This window comes from Lynx canadensis, chromosome B4 (genome assembly GCF_007474595.2).
Source record: "Lynx canadensis isolate LIC74 chromosome B4, mLynCan4.pri.v2, whole genome shotgun sequence".
Lineage (NCBI taxonomy): Eukaryota > Metazoa > Chordata > Mammalia > Carnivora > Felidae > Lynx > Lynx canadensis.
The window spans coordinates 1,109,895-1,131,377 of NC_044309.1; the positions used below are offsets into that span (position 1 = coordinate 1,109,895).

Genomic DNA, 21,483 nt, shown 5'->3' on the forward strand with positions numbered 1-21,483 from the left:
AGACTGCCCAGTGCCCTGGCCAGGCTGGCCCTCGCTGGCCCTCTCCATGTGAGATGTGGCTTTGTGGACATCTCAGGAAACAATTGGATGCTCACTTCTTTTGTTCTGGTCACACAGTCAGCTGCGCTGCTCTGAGAAGAGGGAACATAGGATCCGATTAACCCCCTGTGGTTTCTTCCCCAGGACTGGCGAAATGTTTGAAAGCAGCCCCCAGATCAGCTGCTCCCATTCCACTGCCTGCAGCATCCTGGCACTCGCTTGGGGGACACCCGAGAGTCATCGATCAATAGGCCCTCGTCCCAGGGGATAAGGCCGGCCAGCTGCCAGGGAGCTGCATTCTAGCAAAGGTGGTTATCCGGTGGAGCCCGTTGTGGACGAGCCAGCTTGATGGAGAAATGGCTTTGCAGATCCCAGCTTAATTAAAGCAGGTATTTAGAGTAATGGAAAGTAACGTTTACAATGGTTTCCTTAGTTTTTCCACCTTCAGATGTCTGTGCATGTGCCCGATAGCTTAGCAACGGAGGACGGTTTGGGACTTGTCCCCATTTCTCTTGAGGGCCGGTCTGATTCTCCTCTCTTGATTCTGTGGAAGTTGGAGCTGTAGAAACAGAAACTGCTGTCCCTTCACCCTTCATTAATCCTCACTTCTCTGGACTCCAGGCTCTGCCTTATTCAGTGTAGTTATGTGCCCCTAGAGACACACTATTTGCTTCTTCACCTCCTGTGTGCCATTCCATGCCACATGCCACAGTCCTACTCTTCAAAGGATTTATCATGAATTTGGGGAGATGATTCAGACACAGAAATGTCTACAATATAAGGTATTATGTGATAAATATCATGAAAATCTGCACACAGAATGTCATCAGGGGGAGGGGAGGGGAGAGAACTCTGTGCTTGGGGTCTCTACAAGCTGGCCGGGGCCTGGGCTTCCCGGGAAGTGATTCATTGAGTTCTCTTGGAGGCTCTTAGAAGGCAGTTATGCAAACAGAGAGGGTGAGGGAAGAAGCCAGGCAAAGAGAAGGTTTCACATGAGCTTAGTCTCCAGCTGATCTGACATAGGACAGAAAACTCTGGAACTTGTAGGTGCCACAGAGGCCATGTGCTCTGGGACACAGGTGCTGAGCTGTGGCCCCTGTTGTGGTGACTGTTACTCTGAAGGGCAACATGAGGCATGGTCATAGAAGACACAACCATACGGAGTTATACAGAGCGAACAGAAGTGGTCAGAGGCCCCTGCCCGCAAAGCACCAAGCCCCGTTAGTTTTGTGGGAGAATTGTACCAAACTTTAAGTAGCACACAATTTCAAGGCTATTTAAAGTGTTCCAGAGCGTATGAAGACCAGGAAAGGCTTCAAATGATTTTTATCATGAAATGCCTGTTATTGATCTATCCACCTGACTGAGAATGTGCAGAAGGAAAACTCCAGGTAGCCTCGGTTATAGGTATTGAAAATTCTAACCGCCAAGCATTGGAGGAAAAGAGCAATACAGTAAGTATTACAAGGGTGGTTTATTCCAGAAATGCAAAAATGGGTTCAATTAAAATGCAATTCAAAAATATGATTATAATTACAGATACTGAAAAGGCATCTACAAAATCCAACAACTACTTTTGGTAAAAACTCAATAAAAAATAGGTGGATTTTTAAATGTGATTTTACATGTATGTATATGTATATGTATATATTACATAGGTATATACACACACATACGTCATAAAGATATAGATATACTCACACGTTATAGAGAGATGTGTATACAGACACAGATGTTATAGAGGTATATATGTTATATAGAGAGATACATACACATGCACGATGTTACAGAGAGTTGGATGTAGACACAAATGCATGTTATAGAGAGATGTACACACATACACAGACGTATGTAGGCAGAGGTATACACACAGGCACACACACACATATATAATATATAGAAAGAGGTGTAGACACACGTAAAGACGGGTATATTCACATACATGGTAGAGAGGGATATGCACATGCACCCTCCCCTAGCGTCATGCTTGCTGGGGAAACACTAGAGGGGTGTCCACTGAGCCCAGGAATACCGCAAGAATGCCCATGGTAACTTCCTTACTTAACATTTGCTGAAGTTATTAGCCAGCACAAGAAGAGAAGGACATTGGAGATACAGTAATTGGAACGGAGAAGTAAGAGTGTTGCTATTGAACGTGCTATGGTTTATATGTGGAAATCTCTGGAGAATCCAATTGGAATACAGCTAGAAATAGAGAATCAGAAAGGGGATAGGGTGCAAGTTAATATACAGAAATCAATAGCTTTCATCTGTACACACAACAGCGGGTAAGAGACTGTAAGGGACAAACCGCTCTGTTTACAGCAGCAAACAAGGTAACAGGAATAAGTTTAACAAGAAATGATCAAGACGAATAACCAATAAAACATTACCCTTCCCCCCGCAAGACACCAACAAAGCGTGAACAAGTGGATGTCCCACATACTCAGACAGGAAGATCTGACGTCATGAAACCTCTCTAAAGTGATTGATGAGGTTAACATGGTTCCGACGGGAACAGCACTAGGGCTTTGTTTCTGACAAAGAAAATCGGGTTGAAAAGTATAGTTTTGTCCTGTCTTTTTTTTTTTTTTTTCAACGTTTATTTATTTTTGGGACAGAGAGAGACAGAGCATGAACGGGGGAGGGGCAGAGAGAGAGGGAGACACAGAATCGGAAACAGGCTCCAGGCTCCGAGCCATCAGCCCAGAGCCAGACGTGGGGCTCGAACTCACGGACCGCGAGATCGTGACCTGGCTGAAGTCGGACGCTTAACCGACTGCGCCACCCAGGCGCCCCTGTCCTGTCATTTATATTTGAGCCATGCAAGTTGATTCTGGTAGGAAACCCAGGAAATTCTGGGAAAGAACACCAATAGTAGCACACAAAGCTGGGAGATATCAAGCAGATTACAAGGACTCAGTAACAACTTGCTATGGTTTTGATGCATGAAGTCCCACAAAGGGAACAGAGCAGAGTCCAGAAATTGACCCAAAGTCATGCAGGAAGTTGGTGTAGGATACGGTGATAGCATCTCAAACCTCCGGGGCAAAGGGCCACTATTCCATTAGTGCTATCTAGTAACTGAAGAGCCATCTGAGAAATAAAATTGTATCTTCACCTTATACCATGCATCAGGACCAATTCCAGGCAGATCAAAGGTTTAGGTGCAAAAAAAATGAAGACCTACACATGGGTGTTTCCAGCAGTTTCATTCATAATCTCCCAAACTTGGAAGCAACCAAGATGTTCTCTGTTAGTAGGTGATGTGGTCCGCCCAGACAGTGGAACAGTGTTCGGGTGATGCGGCCCGTCCAGACAATAGAATAGTATTTGGCACTAAAAAGAAATGAGCTCTCAAATCATGAAGAGACATGGAGGAAACTGGCATGCTTATTACCAAGTGAAGGATGCCAACTTCCTTCCTAGGGCTCCACACTGTGTGACTGCAGCTACATGACGCTCCAGGAGCTCCTTACTGTACAAGATGGGGCCGCACGCATGGTGACGTGCCTGGACACCAGGACCTTCCTCCCTGCCGCCTGCCTCTGCACCTATCAGCAGGGTCTGGGACCAGCCCCCTGAGGCCTTTGGGGCACCGGGTGCCGTGGGAGGATCGGGGCAAAGACAGCCTTACCTGGTGGCTGGCTCCGTACCCTGCCAGAGCATGGCGCGACATCCCAGAAGCAGATTTCTTCACCCCACGTGGTCATTTTAGGTTCAGAGCAACATGCTCTGAAACACAGTGGAACACGTGTTCCATGTTGTTGCTTGGGACTTTGAGATTGTCCCAGGAAGACGGGCCGGCCTGCTCGGCCCACACGGTTCTGACGTGCTGAACGGAGCTGTTCTGGGCTGTTTTCACGAAGTTTGACCTCACCGTTTTCTTCCCTGTCCCGTTTTCAAGGAGTTGTGCATTTTTTTCTGGGGAGTCCTAAATCCCAGGCATTTGTGAGCAGTTATAGCTGAACGTCAGCTGAAACCAGACAGATGTTTGTCAAAGCCGTAGCTTCCGGGTGTGTTGTGCAGGGCGGGCCAGTGGAAGACGAGCTGGAGCCTGAACTTCAGAGAGTACACACCAGGAAAGTCTTTCTTCTGGTTGTTTATTTAACAAGCTTAGAAGTAAGTCATTTTCAGGCGAAGATCGAGCATCTCAGCACGACGCCTCGTGCTCAGTCTAAAGGGACCCCCACATCTTGCCGAGACTCGGGAGAGGCACCTAGCCTCTTGGTCTCCTTGTCTGTGTTTCTTAAAAGCCGTAATTAAGATTCCTGCCTTTCCCACTTCTCAGGGTTGTAGCAATTAACTTGATTAGTGTGTGCAGAAGTGCTATCAAAATTATAAATTTGCATATCAAATGAAAGTCATCATTACTAAAGGCCCCTTCAAGAATCTCTTTCTCATGGAAACACCCGACTTGCTTCACAAAGGAGAAGCCGGAGCTGTTGCTTGACAACTTGGCTAAACGGTCAGTGTCCAGGTTTCCGGTTCAGGAGGTCAGAGTGAGTGACATGTTGCTTCTCCTCCCGTGGGATCCACCGAAGGAAAGGATGCTGGGGGGTGTGTGGTGGCATGGAGGGGCAGGATGACATCCCAGCACCGCGTGGAGGAGCCGTCACAAGGGAGCAATGGCCTGCAGGGTGGGCTCAAAGAAAGCAGGCACCGACCAGCAGGCCCCAAGGGCGGGTTCACTGGGTGACTTTCAATTTAAGGGGCCTTGTCTGGTCCCGACCCACCTGGGTCAAGGAGGCTTCCGATGGGGGGAGCCCCCACCTTCCGCTGTATCCCGGGAAAGGGATACAATTCTAGAGGAAATCAGAGCTGCACTGGTGATAGTTGAGCTAGTATTTTTCTCATGAATGTGAATATTCAGACAAAAGCCAAGAAGAGACAGAGACAGACAGTAAACAAAGCTCCATCACAGAGGAGGCCCAGGCCTCAGCTGCTGAGTCTCCCCAGGGACCTGTGGGGAGCGTCACCTCAATAAAACAGGAGAAGGGAGGAACCTGAGGTGATGAGTGATGAAGATTGCAGAGATTAAGAAGCGACGGACAGGGGCGCCTGGATGGCTCAGTCAGTTGAGCGTCCGACTTCAGCTCAGGTCATGATCTCACCGTTTGTGAGTTCCAGCCCCACGTTGGGTTCTGTGCTGACAGCTCAGAGCCTGGAGCCTGCTTTGGATTCTGTGTCTCCCTCTTTCTCTGCTCCTCCCCTGCTTGTGCTCTGTCTTTCTCTGTCTCTCAAAAATAAATTTTAAAATGTTAATAAAAAATTCAAGAAGCGACGGGCAGTTGAAGAGGGTCAGGGAAGTTTCAGAAATGCCCAAGAACAGAGGAAAAGGGTAGACGACATCAGGAAGTAAGACCGAGGGTTCAGTCAGAATACTGAATGTTTGACAAAAAGCGTGTAAAGGAAGGAATTTATCAACAGAATGATAGAAGGAAACAGTGCAGAAACAGAACAGCTTAAATAAATCAGGGTGGGTGCATGGCTCCCACATGCACACATTCTAGTGAAATTAGAAAACATTCAATTTATTTATTTGTTTCTAAAGTTTGTTTTTATTTATTTTGAGAGAGAACGAGCAGGGGTAGGGGCAGAGAGAGAAGGAGAAAGGGAGATACAGAGAATCCCAAGCAGGCTCCACACCGTCTGCGCAGAGCCCAAGCTAAGGCTTGAACTCACAAACCATGAGATCATGACCTGAGCTAAAATCAAGAGTTGGAGGTTTAACCGAATGAGCCCCGTCCCCCCCCCCCCACCATGCCCCTAAAACATTCAGTTTAAGAAAGGACCCTTTCCGGGCGCCTGGGTGGCGCAGTCGGTTAAGCGTCCGACTTCAGCCAGGTCACGATCTCGCGGTCCGTGAGTTCGAGCCCCGCGTCAGGCTCTGGGCTGATGGCTCAGAGCCTGGAGCCTGCTTCCGATTCTGTGTCTCCCTTTCTCTCTGCCCCTCCCCCGTTCATGCTCTGTCTCTCTCTGTCCCAAAAATAAATAAAAACGTTGAAAAAAAAAAAAAGAAAAAAAAAAAAAGGACCCTTTCCCTTCCTTGGGTGGGGTGGGGGCGATCCGGCAAAGATGTCAGCCGGATGTTTCTAGTTAGAAACATTAGTAAGCGATAATAGAAAAATCCCCTCCAGATGTGCAGGGAAAATAATTTTCAGTGTGGAATTCTCCCTAAGCAAAGCTATTCCAGTAATATGAAAGGCACAGTCAGGACACTGCCTGGCGAGCGAGCCTGCTGTTCCCCATGCGTTTTAAAGGGTGTTTCTTGAGGCTGCACCTGTCAGGGAGAAGGGAGGAGAAAGAGGTGTCGTGTGTGTTGGGGCCCAGTCACAGCTGGGGGAGGGTGTGGACCTGTCCACAGACACAGGGACTTGCAGGCACTTCCTTCTTTTCAGCGAAATAGAGGAAAGTTGAGCGTTCTGCCAAACACACACACTACCTCAGAAGGTCTTTAAGGAAGTCTAGCTACAGATTTGGGCCGACCCTAAATGTGACATGGCTTTGAGTGGTGGCAGAAGGAGAATCTGTAAGACTGGACGATACTGCTCTCCGGACACGGTCTGGTGACAGCACAGCAACCCTAGGTCAGCCCTTGCTTGGCGCTGGGGCCCTACAGCATCCTGACCGCGTGGAGGCCAAGTGCTGGTTTCCAACCTCAGATGACTGGACGGAGTAGGGAAGACTTCAGTACGGCGGAGAGTACAAGTACAGTATCGTTATATGACAATACAGACATACACGTACAGTGATACAAGGCCACTTGCAAGGCAGAGCATGAAGTAAAGATAAATCATCTCCGCTTGTAGGACAAGAAATAAAAGCATATTATCTAAAACTACAAATATTACAAATATCATGAAAACTAAAAAAAGTGTCCGATTGTAATGGTGCAGATCAGTATTACTCAGAATTGAAACAGTGAACACGGAACCAATAGTGTTGGGAGTTGCGAGGACACAAATAGACCATGAGTGACAGCTTCCCTGAGGGGCTGGCAGGAGAGCGCCGTGTCTTGTCCCGAGCTCTCTTCTGGAGTTTTGACTAGTACTGCATCATTTAGATAAAAGTAAAAGCTATTCTATTCGCAGGCGTATGTTTTTGCAATCAGATTTCTCCTGATGGCCACACAAGGGCAAGCACGTTGCAGGGGCTGAGTCTCGCCCACCTAGAAGTGGACGGGCCTCTGAGTCCCGCTTTCCTGCGGAATCACTGCATTTTTACAACTTTGTACACAGATGGGAACTCGAGCCAGAACAACCTTCCCTCTTGGAGCTTCCTAGGCATTAGCTTAAATACCTGTACTAGGACTGGGGTCAAGTGTCACATCAGCTTTAAGTCAATGATTAAAGAAAATACTTGTCAGTAATTCTGCACACATCTCCCTAATGTCTTGTTAATCAACATGTTTATTAACTTCTCTTTATAACAGGAAAGTAAATTTCAGCAATTTATTCTTCAACGTTTAAAGTTACTAATTAGTGAAACTTCACTTTGTACAGTTGCACTTAATAGAATAAATTTTGTTCATGCAGATAAATTGTCAGCACATAAAACGGTGTATTCACTGACCACTTTTACATGCCGTTTTCCCACGAATCTTTGCAAAATATTACTCCCCTTCCTTCCTTCCTCCTCCCCTCCCTCCCTCCTTCCTTCCTCGCCTCCTTTCTCCCCTCCCTCTTCCTTCCTCTCTTCCTCCCCTCCCTCCTTCCTTCCCACTCCCTTCCTTTTTTCCCTTCCTCTTTTCCCTTCCTCTTTACTTCCTCCCCTCCCTCTTCCCTCCTTCCATCCCTCCTTCCCTCCTCCCCCCTCCTCCCCCCTCCTCCCCCCTCCTCCCCCCCCTCCTCCCCCCTCCTCCCCCTCCTCCCCCCTCCTCCCCCTCCCTTCTTCCTTCCTTCTCTTCTTTCTTCCTTCTTTATCTTCTTCCCTCCCTCCCTCCCTCCCTCCCTCCTTTTTTCCCTCTAAGTTGCAGAGAGGCTGATTGACCTATAGTCATGGCTAGTTGAAGGTGGGGCTGGGATTCAAACCCAAGCGACTGTTCTTGGACTCTAGCACCTCTCACGGTTTCCTAGATTATGTCCTAAAGTGGGGACTCTTCTTTCCTGGCACCCCCTTAGTGTGCAGAATGGTGCTGGGCATGTAGAGGCATCTGGGCTGCTGGCTGGCTGGAGAAAAGAATGGCCATGTCCAGCAGGAATGATCTCGATGGAGGTGGAGTCCTAGCCCTCAACTTAGAATATCGCATTTTCTACAGAAAATGGCAGATGTTTGTGCAAGTACAAGAGGGGGCAGGTGTCGGTGACTAGGGCCGAATGGAGGCACTGGGCACCGTGGTATCGTTGACAAAACTGAATTGCCTTGGCCTCAGCACGTTGTCCTCCTACAGTAGTTGTTACCTTTCTTTTTTTTTTTTTTTAATTTTTTTTCAACGTTTTTATTTATTTTTGGGACAGACAGAGACAGAGCATGAACAGGGGAGGGGCAGAGAGAGAGGGAGACACAGAATCGGAAACAGGCTCCAGGCTCCGAGCCATCAGCCCAGAGCCTGACGCGGGGCTCGAACTCACAGGCCGTGAGATCGTGACCTGGCTGAAGTCGGACGCTTAACCGACTGCGCCACCCAGGCGCCCCAGTAGTTGTTACCTTTCAAAGCATTTCATATGCGTCATTCTACTCACCAAATAACAGCAGGGGTTGGGGGGGTGGGGGTGGCACTTTTATTTCCATTTTACTAAGATGCCCTGGATGGAAAGGACATGGGATCCTGAGTGGCTTTGCCGCTCCTCCGGCATCCTCACACTGGGCCCCCCCCCCCCCCCCCCGGGGCTGGGATGATAGGAAAACGATGCTGACTATCTGGTTTTAATGGATTTTTAACCTAAATCTGTTTTGTCATCAGATAGATAGTCTTTGTGTAGACACGCAAAGTCTCTGTGTGAAACCTAGCCCAAAGTCAGTTATTTCTGCCATGATCATTTTGAGCGGGTCGCTACCAACTCGTGCCGAGCTGTGGAGCCAGAAACAGTAGGATTCAAACAACCAGCCGGTTAGTTACTATTCATAGGCTAGTAATGAGACGTTTTCACTAAAACTGATTGCTGAAAATCAGCCATCGCCTCTCCCGCCCTGGCTGTCCCAGGCCGCTACCTTCTCTGCAGTCTGGAAGTTCCCCTCCCGTCCTGCCGCTCATTTGGGGCGGGTGCCACGTCTGCGATCCATTTGGCAGGAAGGAGAGCACCCCATGTCCTGTGCTGGGGTTGGCACCCGGCGGGGACTCAGACTCCCTGTGCAGAGGAGATGCAGGCACCCGAGGGCGGCCTCCTCACCCACCCGCCCGCGGCACCGGTCGGCGGCTGGGCCTGACCTTGGCTTCCAGTGCTAGCAACACCAACGTGCCTGGCGTTCTCCACTGCGGCTTGGGAGCCTAATGGGAAACACAGGCCAGGTCCTCACGTGGCCCTTCTTGGCGGGACCTGAGGCGCGTGGGGAGAGCTGGCTCTGAGGTGGTGGGCTTTACGGCCACTGGTGGCACGGCTCTGCTGACCATCTACTCTGGTCACAGAGCTCCCTGGGTCCTATTCCTGTTTCTCTTGTTGGCATCTTCGTGTGGAAGAGGGATTTGTCTTGCTCCCAAGATCAGGCAAACACTAAATCTCCTCTCCTTGCAGGTGAGGTTCCCACGGGGAAAACAAGAGGTGTTACCTGTGGTCATGACGATTCCTGCCAGTGCTTTGTGGCGGGCGTGCGCGGACGCCAGGCCCACGGTCAGCTCGCGGAACTTCTGTGTGACCAGCTGGGACACGGAGTCTGCGAATTCCTGAAAGACACAAACACCAGGGCCTCTTTGACGGCTGAGCACAGGCGGTGGCCTGGCCTCCCTCCTCCTCCAAGCCACGTCCCCATGTGCGGTGTCCAGACGACACCATGCCCACTATCCTACGACCCCATGGCCTGGGGAAAGAACCAGATATTACACTGAACCGGTGGCAGGCCACGGTTGTGGCGGAGGACCCCAAGCCTGGCCCCGAGTCTGGGCAGAGCCTGCCTGTGGGAGGCCACAGACACTCCCACCCTCCCCTGCCCCTTGGAGGGGCCAGCCTGGGGCTGTCCTTCTGGGATTCTCGTTTCATAGAACTCTGAGTGTAGCTGGGGGCTTGCACAAACCACACACTTGGTTCCCTGTCTTCGGGGTTGTAGAACCAGTTTCTAAGTACCCCATGGTCTCAGGTGCCTCCTGGCTGAGCTGCTCCCTGCTAACCCACAGTCTGCCTTCACATTTCTGCACGTGTGTGCATGCACACATGCATGCGCACACGAGCACTCACAGAGACACATTCACAGTGCGTACCCACACACGTGCACATGCACAGCTGTGCACAAATACATTTGGACAGCACGTGCACACGCACACACACACTGAGTCGACGTAACCCCACGTGTTGAAATTTTCCTAGTGTGACCAGCGTCCCTACTGAAGCCGCTCATCTGCAGTGACAAGGCCGGCGTGGTCCACGGATGTGGTTTTCTCGTCACCCTTCTCCCTCCGACATGGCCCCACGGTGGCCGTGTCGCTTCTCTGCTGCAGGAGGAAGGCTGGGATGCAGCGCCCTTCACAGCACTGGAGGCAGAGATGTGGTGTGAGTCGTGAGGGCCCGTTTTATAAGGTAATCCTCTTTGTTTTGAGCTGACGGTGTTTCCATGAGGATTCCATGCACTCACGTGTCTGAAATGCTGAGTGTGCTGCCGTGGGCTTCCTAAGTGTTCTTCGTTCATCACCATCGTTGTTACTAATGATCATTTCCCTGGTCGCTGCAGACATTGGTGGCATCTTCCTGTAGCCACGTCCAGCATCCGCTTACCTGCGAGGTGGGCAAGTGGCTCGTTTCTGTGACGGGACGGACGTTCATTTCCCGCCAGGCGTCTGCACGTTGTGCTGCAGACAGGAACAGGTCTCGGCAAAGATGCGAAAGATAGAGACCGCGTTAAAAAAACGCATTTACGGGCCGTGAAACGTGTTGATACAGAAACAGGCCTGCCTCTCGGATGCTGGAAACGCACAGCGACGACACTGAGGCTTTGGCGGCCGCTTCTCCGGTGCCGCTGGGGGCTCGGTGCCTTTCCCTGTGCTGCTGTGGCTGCTGCCGAAGCCTGGAGTGGCGGGTGCCATACAGGTGTGACGGTTCAGGCCTGGCAGGTGGCGTGGGGCCTGCTGGGCGTGGGGCGTGTGTGCTGGGGGGTCTTCCCTGGCTTGGCCCCAGAGGCAGCGAGGCTGCTGGGTGAGGTGCCTCACCTCCACTGGGCACTGTGGAGTCAGTCATGGGCAAGACGAATCCTGGAGACCGTCCTGTCCTGTGTGACCCGAAGATGGAGGTCCAGAGAGAGTGGGTACGTGTCCCAGGCGCACTGGGTGTGGGTGTCCTGGGGCAGCCGGAACTGGAGACCACAAACGGGGTGGTTCAGAACAGCAGAAATCTGTTCCCGCCTGGCTCTGGAGACAGTAGTCTGAGGTCAAGGTGTCGAGGGCATTCTCCCTCCTGAGGCTCCAGGGAGGGTCCTTCCCGCCTCCTCCAGCTTCCGGGAGGGGGCTCCACGTACCCCTGGGCTTGTGGCCATGTCCTTCCTGTCTCTGCTTCCATCATCATGTGGCTTCTGTTCTGCGTCTGCCTCTCCTTCTCTGTCTCTTACAAGATGCCTGTCACTGGGTTTAGGGCTACTCTCATCCAGGATGAGCTCACCTCGGTTCCTTCAGTTCACATCTGCATAGACCCAGGCGCGGGCTCCGGGGCAGGACACGGGCATGCTTTTTTGGGGCCACATTCAGACCATTTCTCCTTGTCATGACTCTTCCCTTCTCATGCTGTAACTGAGAGGGCAGCAGTTTTTCACAGAGTGTGAGTTTGGGTAATTTTTGCATGTCTTGGATGAGCCTGACTTCTTAATTTGTGTGGGAAGATTAATTGCATCATCAGGCTTTGCCAGGCGGCGCCCGGACCATGACCTGGGTGGTCGTAACTGCCGTTTCTTGAGCAGCTACAGGTGCGGACACGGGCTGGTAGGGTTCATGGTGCCTTGGCCCCACCTCCGAGGGCAGGGTTTATCCTTTCCCCTGACGCATATTTAGGTCCCACCTCTGGAGGCTAGTGGGCAGGGGAGCTCAGAGCTCTGACTGACGGGACACAAACAGGGAGCTGGGCTCCATGGGAACAGGGGTCTGAGGGCTCTGTGGGGCGTCCGAGAGGCCCGCTCTTGGGCAAGAGCCTTTGGGCACTGTTCCCGAAGGACCAGCAGGAAGACGCAGCCTCGGTGCCACCTGCCTCTCAGGGAGGAGGGGCTCTCACCTGGCCACGGAGAATGAGGCTCCTGTCTAGGCACAGGGGGCCAGAAAGGCATCACCGGAGCTGACAGCCGAGATGGACCTTGAGGAACCAGTGGGCCTAAGGCCTTACCTTTTGCCTTTGTCAGGTCACAGGAGGACATGGTCTTCCTCCCTCTGGCTCCTCAGCATGCTGGCCGTTGGGGGCGAGTCGAGATGCTGTTCTGTGGGGGGACCTAACTGCTGGGGTGCGCCCTGCCTGCTGGGCACCATGGCGCCTGCAGGTGGCTGTCCGTGCAGTCTCTCTCTGGGATGGGCTTCCTGGGCCTTCACGTGCTGCCTTCTTCTGGCTTCCCCAGGGTTTTAAGCGGCTCAAGGGCAGACCGCCTGTCTTTTACTTCTCTAAAAACGTTTAAAAAATTGAAGTATGGCGAAGCTACTGTGTTATATTCAATATTAGTTTCAGGTGTGCAACATAAGGATGAGATAACTCTGTTCAGCACTCAGCGCTCGTGATGATATGAAGGAGACTCTCAGTCTCCTTCACCTATCACCCCTCCCCCCCACTTCCCCTCTGGTGACCATCAATGAGTGAGGTCATACAGTGTTTGTCTTTCTTTGACTGATTTTTCTTAGAATATATTCTAGTTCCATCTACGTTGTTGCAAATGGCAAGATTTCATTCATTTTTATGGCTGAGTAATATGTCATTGTGTATTTACACCACCTCTTCTTTATCTGGTCACCAAACTACGGACACTTGTTTGCTTTCCATATCTTGGTGGTTGTTGATAGTGCTGCCATCAACACTGGGGTGTGTATCTTGTGAATTAGTGTTTTTATTTTCTTTGGGTAAATACTAGTGGAATTATCGCATTAGCTTTTTGAGGCACCTCCACATTGTTTTCCAGAGCAGCTGCACCAGTTTGCATTCCCACCAGCAGTGCAAGAGGGTTCCCGTTTCTCCACATCCTCGCCAACATCTGCTTGTTCAGTTGTTAAATTATAGCCACTCTGACCGGTGTGAGGTGGTATCTCCTGGTGGTTTTGATTTGTATTTTCCTGATGATGAGTGATGTTGAGCATCTTTTCGTGTGTCTGTTGGCCATCTGGATGTCTCCTTTGGAAAAATGTTTATTCAGGTCATCTGCCCATGTTTAATTGGATTATTTGGGGTGGTTTTTGGTGTTGAGTTGTAGAAGTTCTTTACAGATTTTGGATATTAACCCCTTGTGGGATGTGTCATTTGTGAGTGTCTTATCCTGCTCAGTAGGTTGCCTCGTCATTTTATTGAGGGTTTCCTTCTCCAGTAAGTTTTCAAGGTGCTGAGATCTGATTTCCATGCCTTGTATGCTCTGAGGTGGGATTCCAATGGACCTCTGATTGCCCTTTTTCCTTCCCTTGAAAGTGAAGTTTCTGAATGTCCGCGAAGCCATAGACCATCAGCCCAGGAGGTGTCTCGTTCTGTGCGCCTGATGGGCCCTGTGAGGCTCCCAGAAGAGGACGTCCCAAACCACTGCCTGAGCCTGGGTGCTGGCGGATGGTTCCTCTCAGGACCACTTCTCGGTGTGTGCACAGACAGCGAGCTGGAGTCTCCTCTTGTATGGGCGTTGACCCTGGTGTGGGACCCACCCTCACGACCTCATCTGACTCTGATCATTGCCTCAGAGGCTTTGCTCCAAATACAGCCACCTGGGGGTGGGGGTTTCAACCTGGGGATTTGGGGACACAAACATCCAGCCCACAGATGCGTGAAATGTGGCGCGGCGAGTGACCTTTCTGGCAACAGTGTCATGTGTTGCTCTGGCTGCTGACGTTTGTGCGGGACCCCTCCTGTCTCTGGCTGTCTAGCTCCCCCATCCTTCCTTTCTTGTCCCCTGGCTGGGTACCCAACCTTGCTGGAGACCCTTGAGGGTGGAGCTACCACGGAGGAGCCGGGGACCCAGCTGCCCACCCACTGGCACCCGGGTGGTTTCTCGGCTACTCAGGCACTGCTTTTGAGGATGTAGGTTGCAGCAAGAGTGTTATTTACTCCAGCATAAGAATGAGAGGAGTTTATTATGAAACAGCAGGTAAAGCCCGACAAATTAAGGGAAACGAATAGTGCACAGAGCGCCGCCTGCACAGCTGACGCTCCAGGCATCGTAGATCCGGGTGAGCTGACCTCTAACCCTGGTGCCCTCTAGGGGGTGTTCGGGCTCCAGGGCTCTGACAGCATGGGTCAGCAGCTCTGCACAGTTCTGTTGCCAGTGACGTGCACAGGTGGAAAGACAAACATAGCAGGACACAGGACAGACAGAGCCATGGCCGGTGGTAAGGACAGGCTGCTGGGGCAGCCACGAAGCAGTTCTGAGGGGTGCACACGTGGTCCCTCTGCCCCTGGCCTTGGCCGCCCCCTCCCCTCTGACCTGGGCACTCCCTGTTGGGACCTGGTTTTTTAAAAAACATCTCCTCTGCTACAATCTTTTGCCTTATTTTTGCATTTTCAGAGGTCCTTGGCATTTATGTGAAGGACATTTCTCTATGAACATTTTATAAACATAAACGTAAAAAGAAAGGCCGAGATGTGTCTGACCCTCCTCACTTCGGGCGGTGGCAACCTAACTAAGGCACAGGGGAGGGTTTAGTGAACTGTTGAAAATTTACCTCTGCTACGTAACTGATGCTATTTCCTAAGACTGCCCATAAATCCTTGCTTGTGGTTTTGCCAGGGAGATGGAATATTTATGAACTGAACTATGTCCCTCGGTTTTCCTGGTTGTAAAAGTGGACAGGAGAGAAATCAGCACAGAAAGCATCGGTTGTGGGGACTCGAGTCGTCTCTGTACAGACCTGTGGGGTCTTTGAGAAGTTAAACGTGTGTGGGCTTCGGAAAAGCCCAGAGAAACCCGCCCTGGGGCGTCTCTGCCCTGCCTCCGCATCTTCCTGGAGGAAGCCTCCCCTCTCTGCGACCCCCCATCTCCTGCAACGCGGGCTATTTTAGGCGATTGGTTTTTAATTAAGTCGCACACATGATTACGGCTGTAGGTAGGTTTTCGTAGTTGCTTTTGTGTATGTAAATGATGCTGTGGTTGATTATGTGGGGCTACAAGCTAGATGGAAACTCAGAATTCACGTTGGGAGGTATGTCCTTACTGTCTAATTTAACACTAGGGATTATTTATGTTTTAATCACTTGGGATTTAATGTATACAGTCAACTTTGGTTACCACAAACCCAACTAATCAGATCACAAAATAATTCGATTTTCTTCCCCACCTGGCACTTGGTTTATAGTAAAAGCAGCCAGAGTGCTTGCAAATAGCTCATGTCACTGATTATTTTTGTAGATTCAAATTCCAGGGTATGCCCATGGGCCACTTGGACTTCATCCCATCCCTGTGGGACGGGCGAGTGCATGGGAACTAGTAGCACGCTGTTGAACTTACAGAGTATTCAGCGCATGGGTCAGGCTGTATTGTAGCATTTCTTTCTTTATTTGTTTTTTAGTTTTATTTTTTAAATTTACACCCAAGTTAGTTACATATAGTGCAACAATGATTTCAGGGGTAGATTCCTTAATGTACCTTACTCATTTAGCCCATCCCCGCTCCCACAACCCCTCCCGTAACCCTCAGTTTGTTTTCTATATGAGTCTCTTCTGTTTTGTCCCCCTCGCTGTTTTTATATTATTTTTGCTTCCCTTCCCTTATGTTCATCTGTTCTGTGTCTTAATGTCCTCATGTGAGTGAAGTCATATGATATTGTCTTTCTTTAATTTCACTTAGCATAATACCTTCTGGATCCATCCATGTAGTTGCAAATGGCAAGATTTCATTCTTTTTGATTGCTGAGTGATACTCCATTGTGTATGTGTGTGTGTGTATGTATGTGTGTGTATGTATGTGTGTGTATATATGTATGTGTGTGTATATATATATATATATATATATATACATACATACATACCACGTCTTCTTTATCCATTCATCCATCGATGGACATTTGGGCTCTTTCCATACTTTGGCTATTGTTGATAGCACTGCTATAAACATGGGGATGCATGTGCCCCTTTGAAACAGCACACCTGTATCCTCTGGGTAAATAGCTAGTAGTGCAATTACTGGGTTGTAGGGTAGTTCTATTTTTAGTTTTTTGAGGAACCTCCATACTGTTTTCCAGAGTGGCTGCACCAGCTTGCATTCCCACCAACAATGCAAAAGAGATCTTTCTCCGCATCCTTGCCAACATCTGTTGTTGCCTGAGTTATTAATGTTAGCCGTTCTGACAGGTGTGAGGTGGTATCTCATTGTGGTTTTGATGTGTATTTCCCTGATGATGAGTGATGTTGAGCATTTTTTCATGTGTCTGTTAGCCATCTGGATGTCTTCTTTGGAGAAGTGTCTATTCATGTCTTTTGCCCATTTCTTCACTGGATTATTTGTTTTTTGGGTGTTGAGTTTAAGTTCTTTATCGATTTTGGATACTAATCTTTTATCTGATACGTCATTTGCAAATATCTTCTCCCATTCTGTTGGTTGCCTTTTAGTTTTGCTGATTGTTTCCTTTGCTGTGCAGAAGCTTTTTATTTTGATGAGGTCCCAGTAGTTCATTTTTGCTTTTGTTTCCCTGGCCTCTGGAGATGTGTTGAGTAAGAAGTTGCTGCAGCTAAGATCAAAGAGGTTTTTGCCTGCTTTCTTCTCCTCGAGGATTTTGATGGCTTCCTGTCTTACATTCAGGTCTTTCATCTATTTTGAGCTTATTTTTGTATATGGTATAAGAAAGTGGTCCAGGTTCATTCTTCTGCATGTCGCTGTCCAGTTTTCCAAGCACCACTTGCTGAAGAGACTGTCTTTATTCCTTTGGATATTCTTTCCTGCTTTGTCAAAGGTTAGTTGGCCATACGTTTGTGGGTCCATTTCTGGGTTCTCTAGTCTGTTGCATTGATCTGAGTGTCTGTTTTTGTGCCATGTAGCATCACTTTCTACATTAACCCTAAGACTCGACAGCGAGCGCACAAACGCATCACTGTGAATCAGAGCAACCACGTGCTCACTTTCCCCAGGCCACGTCCAGGGCTCGGTGGGAGCTGCCTCAGTGCCTGCGTACCCGTCTCCTGTCTCTGTCCGCGTGAGCCTCACAGACCATGGGCAGTCAGCCTCCTCACCCTTCTCACAACAGAGCCCCTGGCCGAGCTCCTGTTATGGCCTCCACAGTGATTGTGATTTTCCTCCAGACCCAGGAGCACCTAGAACCTATCCCCTCTTGTGGTACATCCTGGAAAAGTAGTTTTTCTTTCTCTTATGCACGTTATGTATATACATCGTGCTCTAGCCCTGTGCACGAGGGGTCTATGTTTTTACTGATTTTACAGGTAATAGCAATTATAGCTGGTATTATTTTGAGGTCGTTAGTTGTCAAACACTTTATAAAAGTGGTGAGTGTGCTATTACAATTAATCTTCAACAAATTGCCTCGTGGTTAAGGAGCTGTCGTATCTCTGTTTTTGTTAATGATCATGTGAGTTAGTTACAGTATAGACTGGTTATGATTCATGTCCTCCATGTGACTCACTGGGGGAGAGTGAGCCACCATGTGAACCAAGTAGTGTGGACAGCTCACTGGGGGAGAGTGAACCACCATGTGAATCAAGTGCAGTGTAGACAGATCATTGGCGGGGAGGTGGTGAACCACTGTGTGAATCAAGTGTAGCGTAGACAGCTCACTGGGGAGAGTGGAACACCTGCAGGAGAGAGAGGTCACCTGTGGTCAGCGGCTGGGGGGCAGACCCCTCGGGGACGGCTTTCTGAGGATGCAGATGGGCTGGGCCTGCAGGGTCATTTAAGCGAAGTTTCCGGGGTCATGAGCAGGACAGCCTGGGGAAGTCATGGCTGGAGAAGTTCAGAGGTGGGATGGTGCGTTTGCAGGGAGGGGATGAGCTGCTTAGACGGGTGGGGTAAAGGACCTGGGCGTGGTAGTGATGAGAGATCACACCCAGGTTCCAGGCCCAGGAGCTCCTGCGAGAACACAGTGAATGTTCCCCGACTGCTTCCTGGGGCTCAGTGGGGCATACCCAGTGGGGACGCAGCGTGGGAAGAGCAGAGGGCCCCTGCATGGCTCTGGTCCCATCTTACGGCTGCAGAGACGGGCGCTTGAGACCGGACATGTGCACAGCTGGGCGCGACAGGTTGTGTGTGTCTGCCTTCTGGGTTGTGCTGTTGGGTCTCAGCATGTAGTGTCGGCCGCTCTTCTGGGGCCGGTTTCTCAAACCTCAGAAGACAACCTAAATCCAAGCGCATGCTGGACGTGCTCTGAGACCGTGAGCATGTGGTGATTCGCTCAGGCGGTGCCGAGACCCTCGCTGATGGTAGTCAGCTGGATCTCAGGCTAACCCTCCACCCTGAGGGGGCCTCAAGGGGCGCTGAGGGGGGTGGGGGTCCCGGCCCTCTCGGGCCCCCTCAGAGCGCTTGCTCAGGGTGGGGACAGCGGCCCCTCTGTTCCAAGGGATAGAGGCTGGCAGAATTTGGGGACAGCTGGGCCCCCTTTGGGACATTTTTTGTGACAAGTGGGGAAGCCAGGAGGCCTTGCATGGGGGCAGGTGTCGAGAGGTCGGGGGGCTCTGGAACAGGTGAGCCTGTTGCCTCACCCACCCCGTCACCGAACCCACGGCCCTTGGGCTCATGCCGCTGTAGCCTGTCACTGCTCTTGCTTCCTCCAGCCCCGGGTGCAAGTCCTGCCGCTGAGATAGCCTGCACTCACAGGAGCTGGAGCCAGGCGCAGGTGCCCAAGCCTGCGGCCATCCAGGAGTAAGGGATAGGAGGGAGATGAGGGGGTCCTGCGGAGACCCCTCCGTGGTCTGTCTAGCCCAGTCCTTGGCTGGGAGGGAGGGGAAGGGGGTCCTGCGGAGACCCCTCCGTGGTCTGTCTAGCCCAGTCCTTGGCTGGGAGGGAGGGGAAGGGGGTCCTGCGGAGACCCCTCCGTGGTCTGTCTAGCCCAGTCCTTGGCTGGGAGGGAGGGGAAGGGGGTCCTGCGGAGAGAGACCCCTCCGTGGTCTGTCTAGCCCAGTCCTTGGCTGGGAGGGAGGGGAAGGGGGTCCTGCGGAGAGAGACCCCTCCGTGGTCTGTCTAGCCCAGTCCTTGGCTGGGAGGGAGGGGAAGGGGGTCCTGCGGAGACCCCTCCGTGGTCTGTCTAGCCCAGTCCTTGGCTGGGAGGGAGGGGAAGGGGGTCCTGCGGAGACCCCTCCGTGGTCTGTCTAGCCCAGTCCTTGGCTGGGAGGGAGGGGAAGGGGGTCCTGCGGAGAGAGACCCCTCCGTGGTCTGTCTAGCCCAGTCCTTGGCTGGGAGGGAGGGGAAGGGGGTCCTGCGGAGACCCCTCCGTGGTCTGTCTAGCCCAGTCCTTGGCTGGGAGGGAGGGGAAGGGGGTCCTGCGGAGAGAGACCCCTCCGTGGTCTGTCTAGCCCAGTCCTTGGCTGGGAGGGAGGGGAAGGGGGTCCTGCGGAGACCCCTCCGTGGTCTGTCTAGCCCAGTCCTTTGGTGGGAGCACACCCTTCAGACAACTTGGGGTGGGATGGTGGCCTTCCGGACACCCATCCCCTGCAGTGGCCAGGTGGGGTTCTGGTGTGCTCTGGGGTGGTACCAGGAGAGGCTGGCCCTGGGCACCTGGGAAGGGCCAGCTTTGCAATAGAAAAGCGTGCACAGAGAGGCTTTAAAGACCTAACACCTGGGAAAATAAACTGAAGTCATTTGCAACATAAATTCTTTGTTAAATATGAAAAAGAGACATCCAGCTATACTCATTATTGGTGGTTTAGCAGTTTAGAAAAAGCCTGCAGAGGGGTCCCTTGGCAGTGGGAGGGGGTTATTGTGTCCTTCACGAGGCCTCCCTGCATACACCCGCTGGGGAAGGAGATGCCACCAAAAGCCTCTCCTCCTGGGAACGTTACAAAGCAATGCCCCCACCCCCGTTCTCTTATGGCAGGAGCACATGCGGGCAGTGGGGCTGGCGGGGGGTGGGGGGAATGTCTCCGGGCGGCAGCCCCGATGAGCCTACATCTGAGATGTGCAGCGTTACTGGTGTTCACGCACAGATTGGCACAGGCTGGACGTTTGGAACAGAAATGATCAGAGGAGAGAGGATTTGGCTTCTGGTTAAATGATAGTGATAATCAGGTGCTTGTGTCCCAAAGGTTAAGTGGGGAAGCTGGCCCCACACTTAACGAGCTGTGTATCACTGCACGAAATGCCACGCTAGCTTCTGCCTGGGGTTGTGCCCGGTGCCTGTTGGCCCCAATTACCGTGGCAAATTACCAGCATTATTCAAATAGGAAAAATAAACTTTAAATAGGAACACTGAAAGACTCAAACTTTACTCATTTCCAACACTAATATTTTGAATGCCGTAAATAAATAAAGTGTGTTCAAATTTGCGGTCGTAGGTCCTCAGGGTAAAATTGACATTTAGCCAAAGTGGTAAGGATATTAAAATCGATAGATTATGAAAGAAAAAGCCTTCAGTAAATATTTTCCTGTTGAAATCCTGTCTTTGGGTTTATAATGCTGAAATGTCGGAAAGGTTAGATTTGCATATAGGCGGGGCCAGGCAGGATCTAGGAGCACAGGCGACCCCATCCCTGTTATCCCCTCTATGGTGCTAGTTGTGGGCTCCCTCGGTGAATATGGGGAGTGCCCTGGGGGCGGGGGGGAGCCTGCCAGGAGGGGCCGTGGCTGCCCGTGCCCCCTTCTAGGACTGGGCAGCAGAAGGGTTCCTCCAGAAGGTGGACAGCCAGTGGACAGCCCGTCGTGGCCTAGAGAAATCCCACTAACTGGGAGATGAACTTCCACGGCTCCTCGTGTGTCCGTGGAAGAAGTGTCTTTCGGTCTCGGAATGATTCCTGTTGGCTGACGATGGCGATCAAGCCTCATTAATTTCAAAGTCTGACTACGTAATTCAAATTAACTGACTACTTAATTATCCTATATCTCAAATTATCTAGAGGCTAATACCAAATTTGAAGGAAGTCATGAAAGATGAACGAAATCCTTATTGTTACCCACATAGTGGAAAAAGCGTTAAAATTGGAATCAGAGGAATGGTGCAGGTAGCCTCCCTGAGGCACGGCTTCTGCATCTGTAAAAGAGGCATCAGGA

At 50.9% G+C, this 21,483-nt stretch overlaps 1 protein-coding gene across 1 annotated transcript in view; it reads right to left on the bottom strand.

Moving 5' to 3' along the window:
- The window catches only part of ADARB2 (adenosine deaminase RNA specific B2 (inactive)), a 139,287-nt gene that overhangs the window by 42,685 nt on the left and 75,119 nt on the right, over positions 1 to 21,483 (bottom strand). The window contains exon 5 of the mRNA XM_030321231.1: positions 9,748 to 9,862. Within this exon, the coding sequence (XP_030177091.1) occupies positions 9,748 to 9,862 (115 nt within the window). The remainder of the gene's footprint in view (positions 1 to 9,747; positions 9,863 to 21,483) is intronic.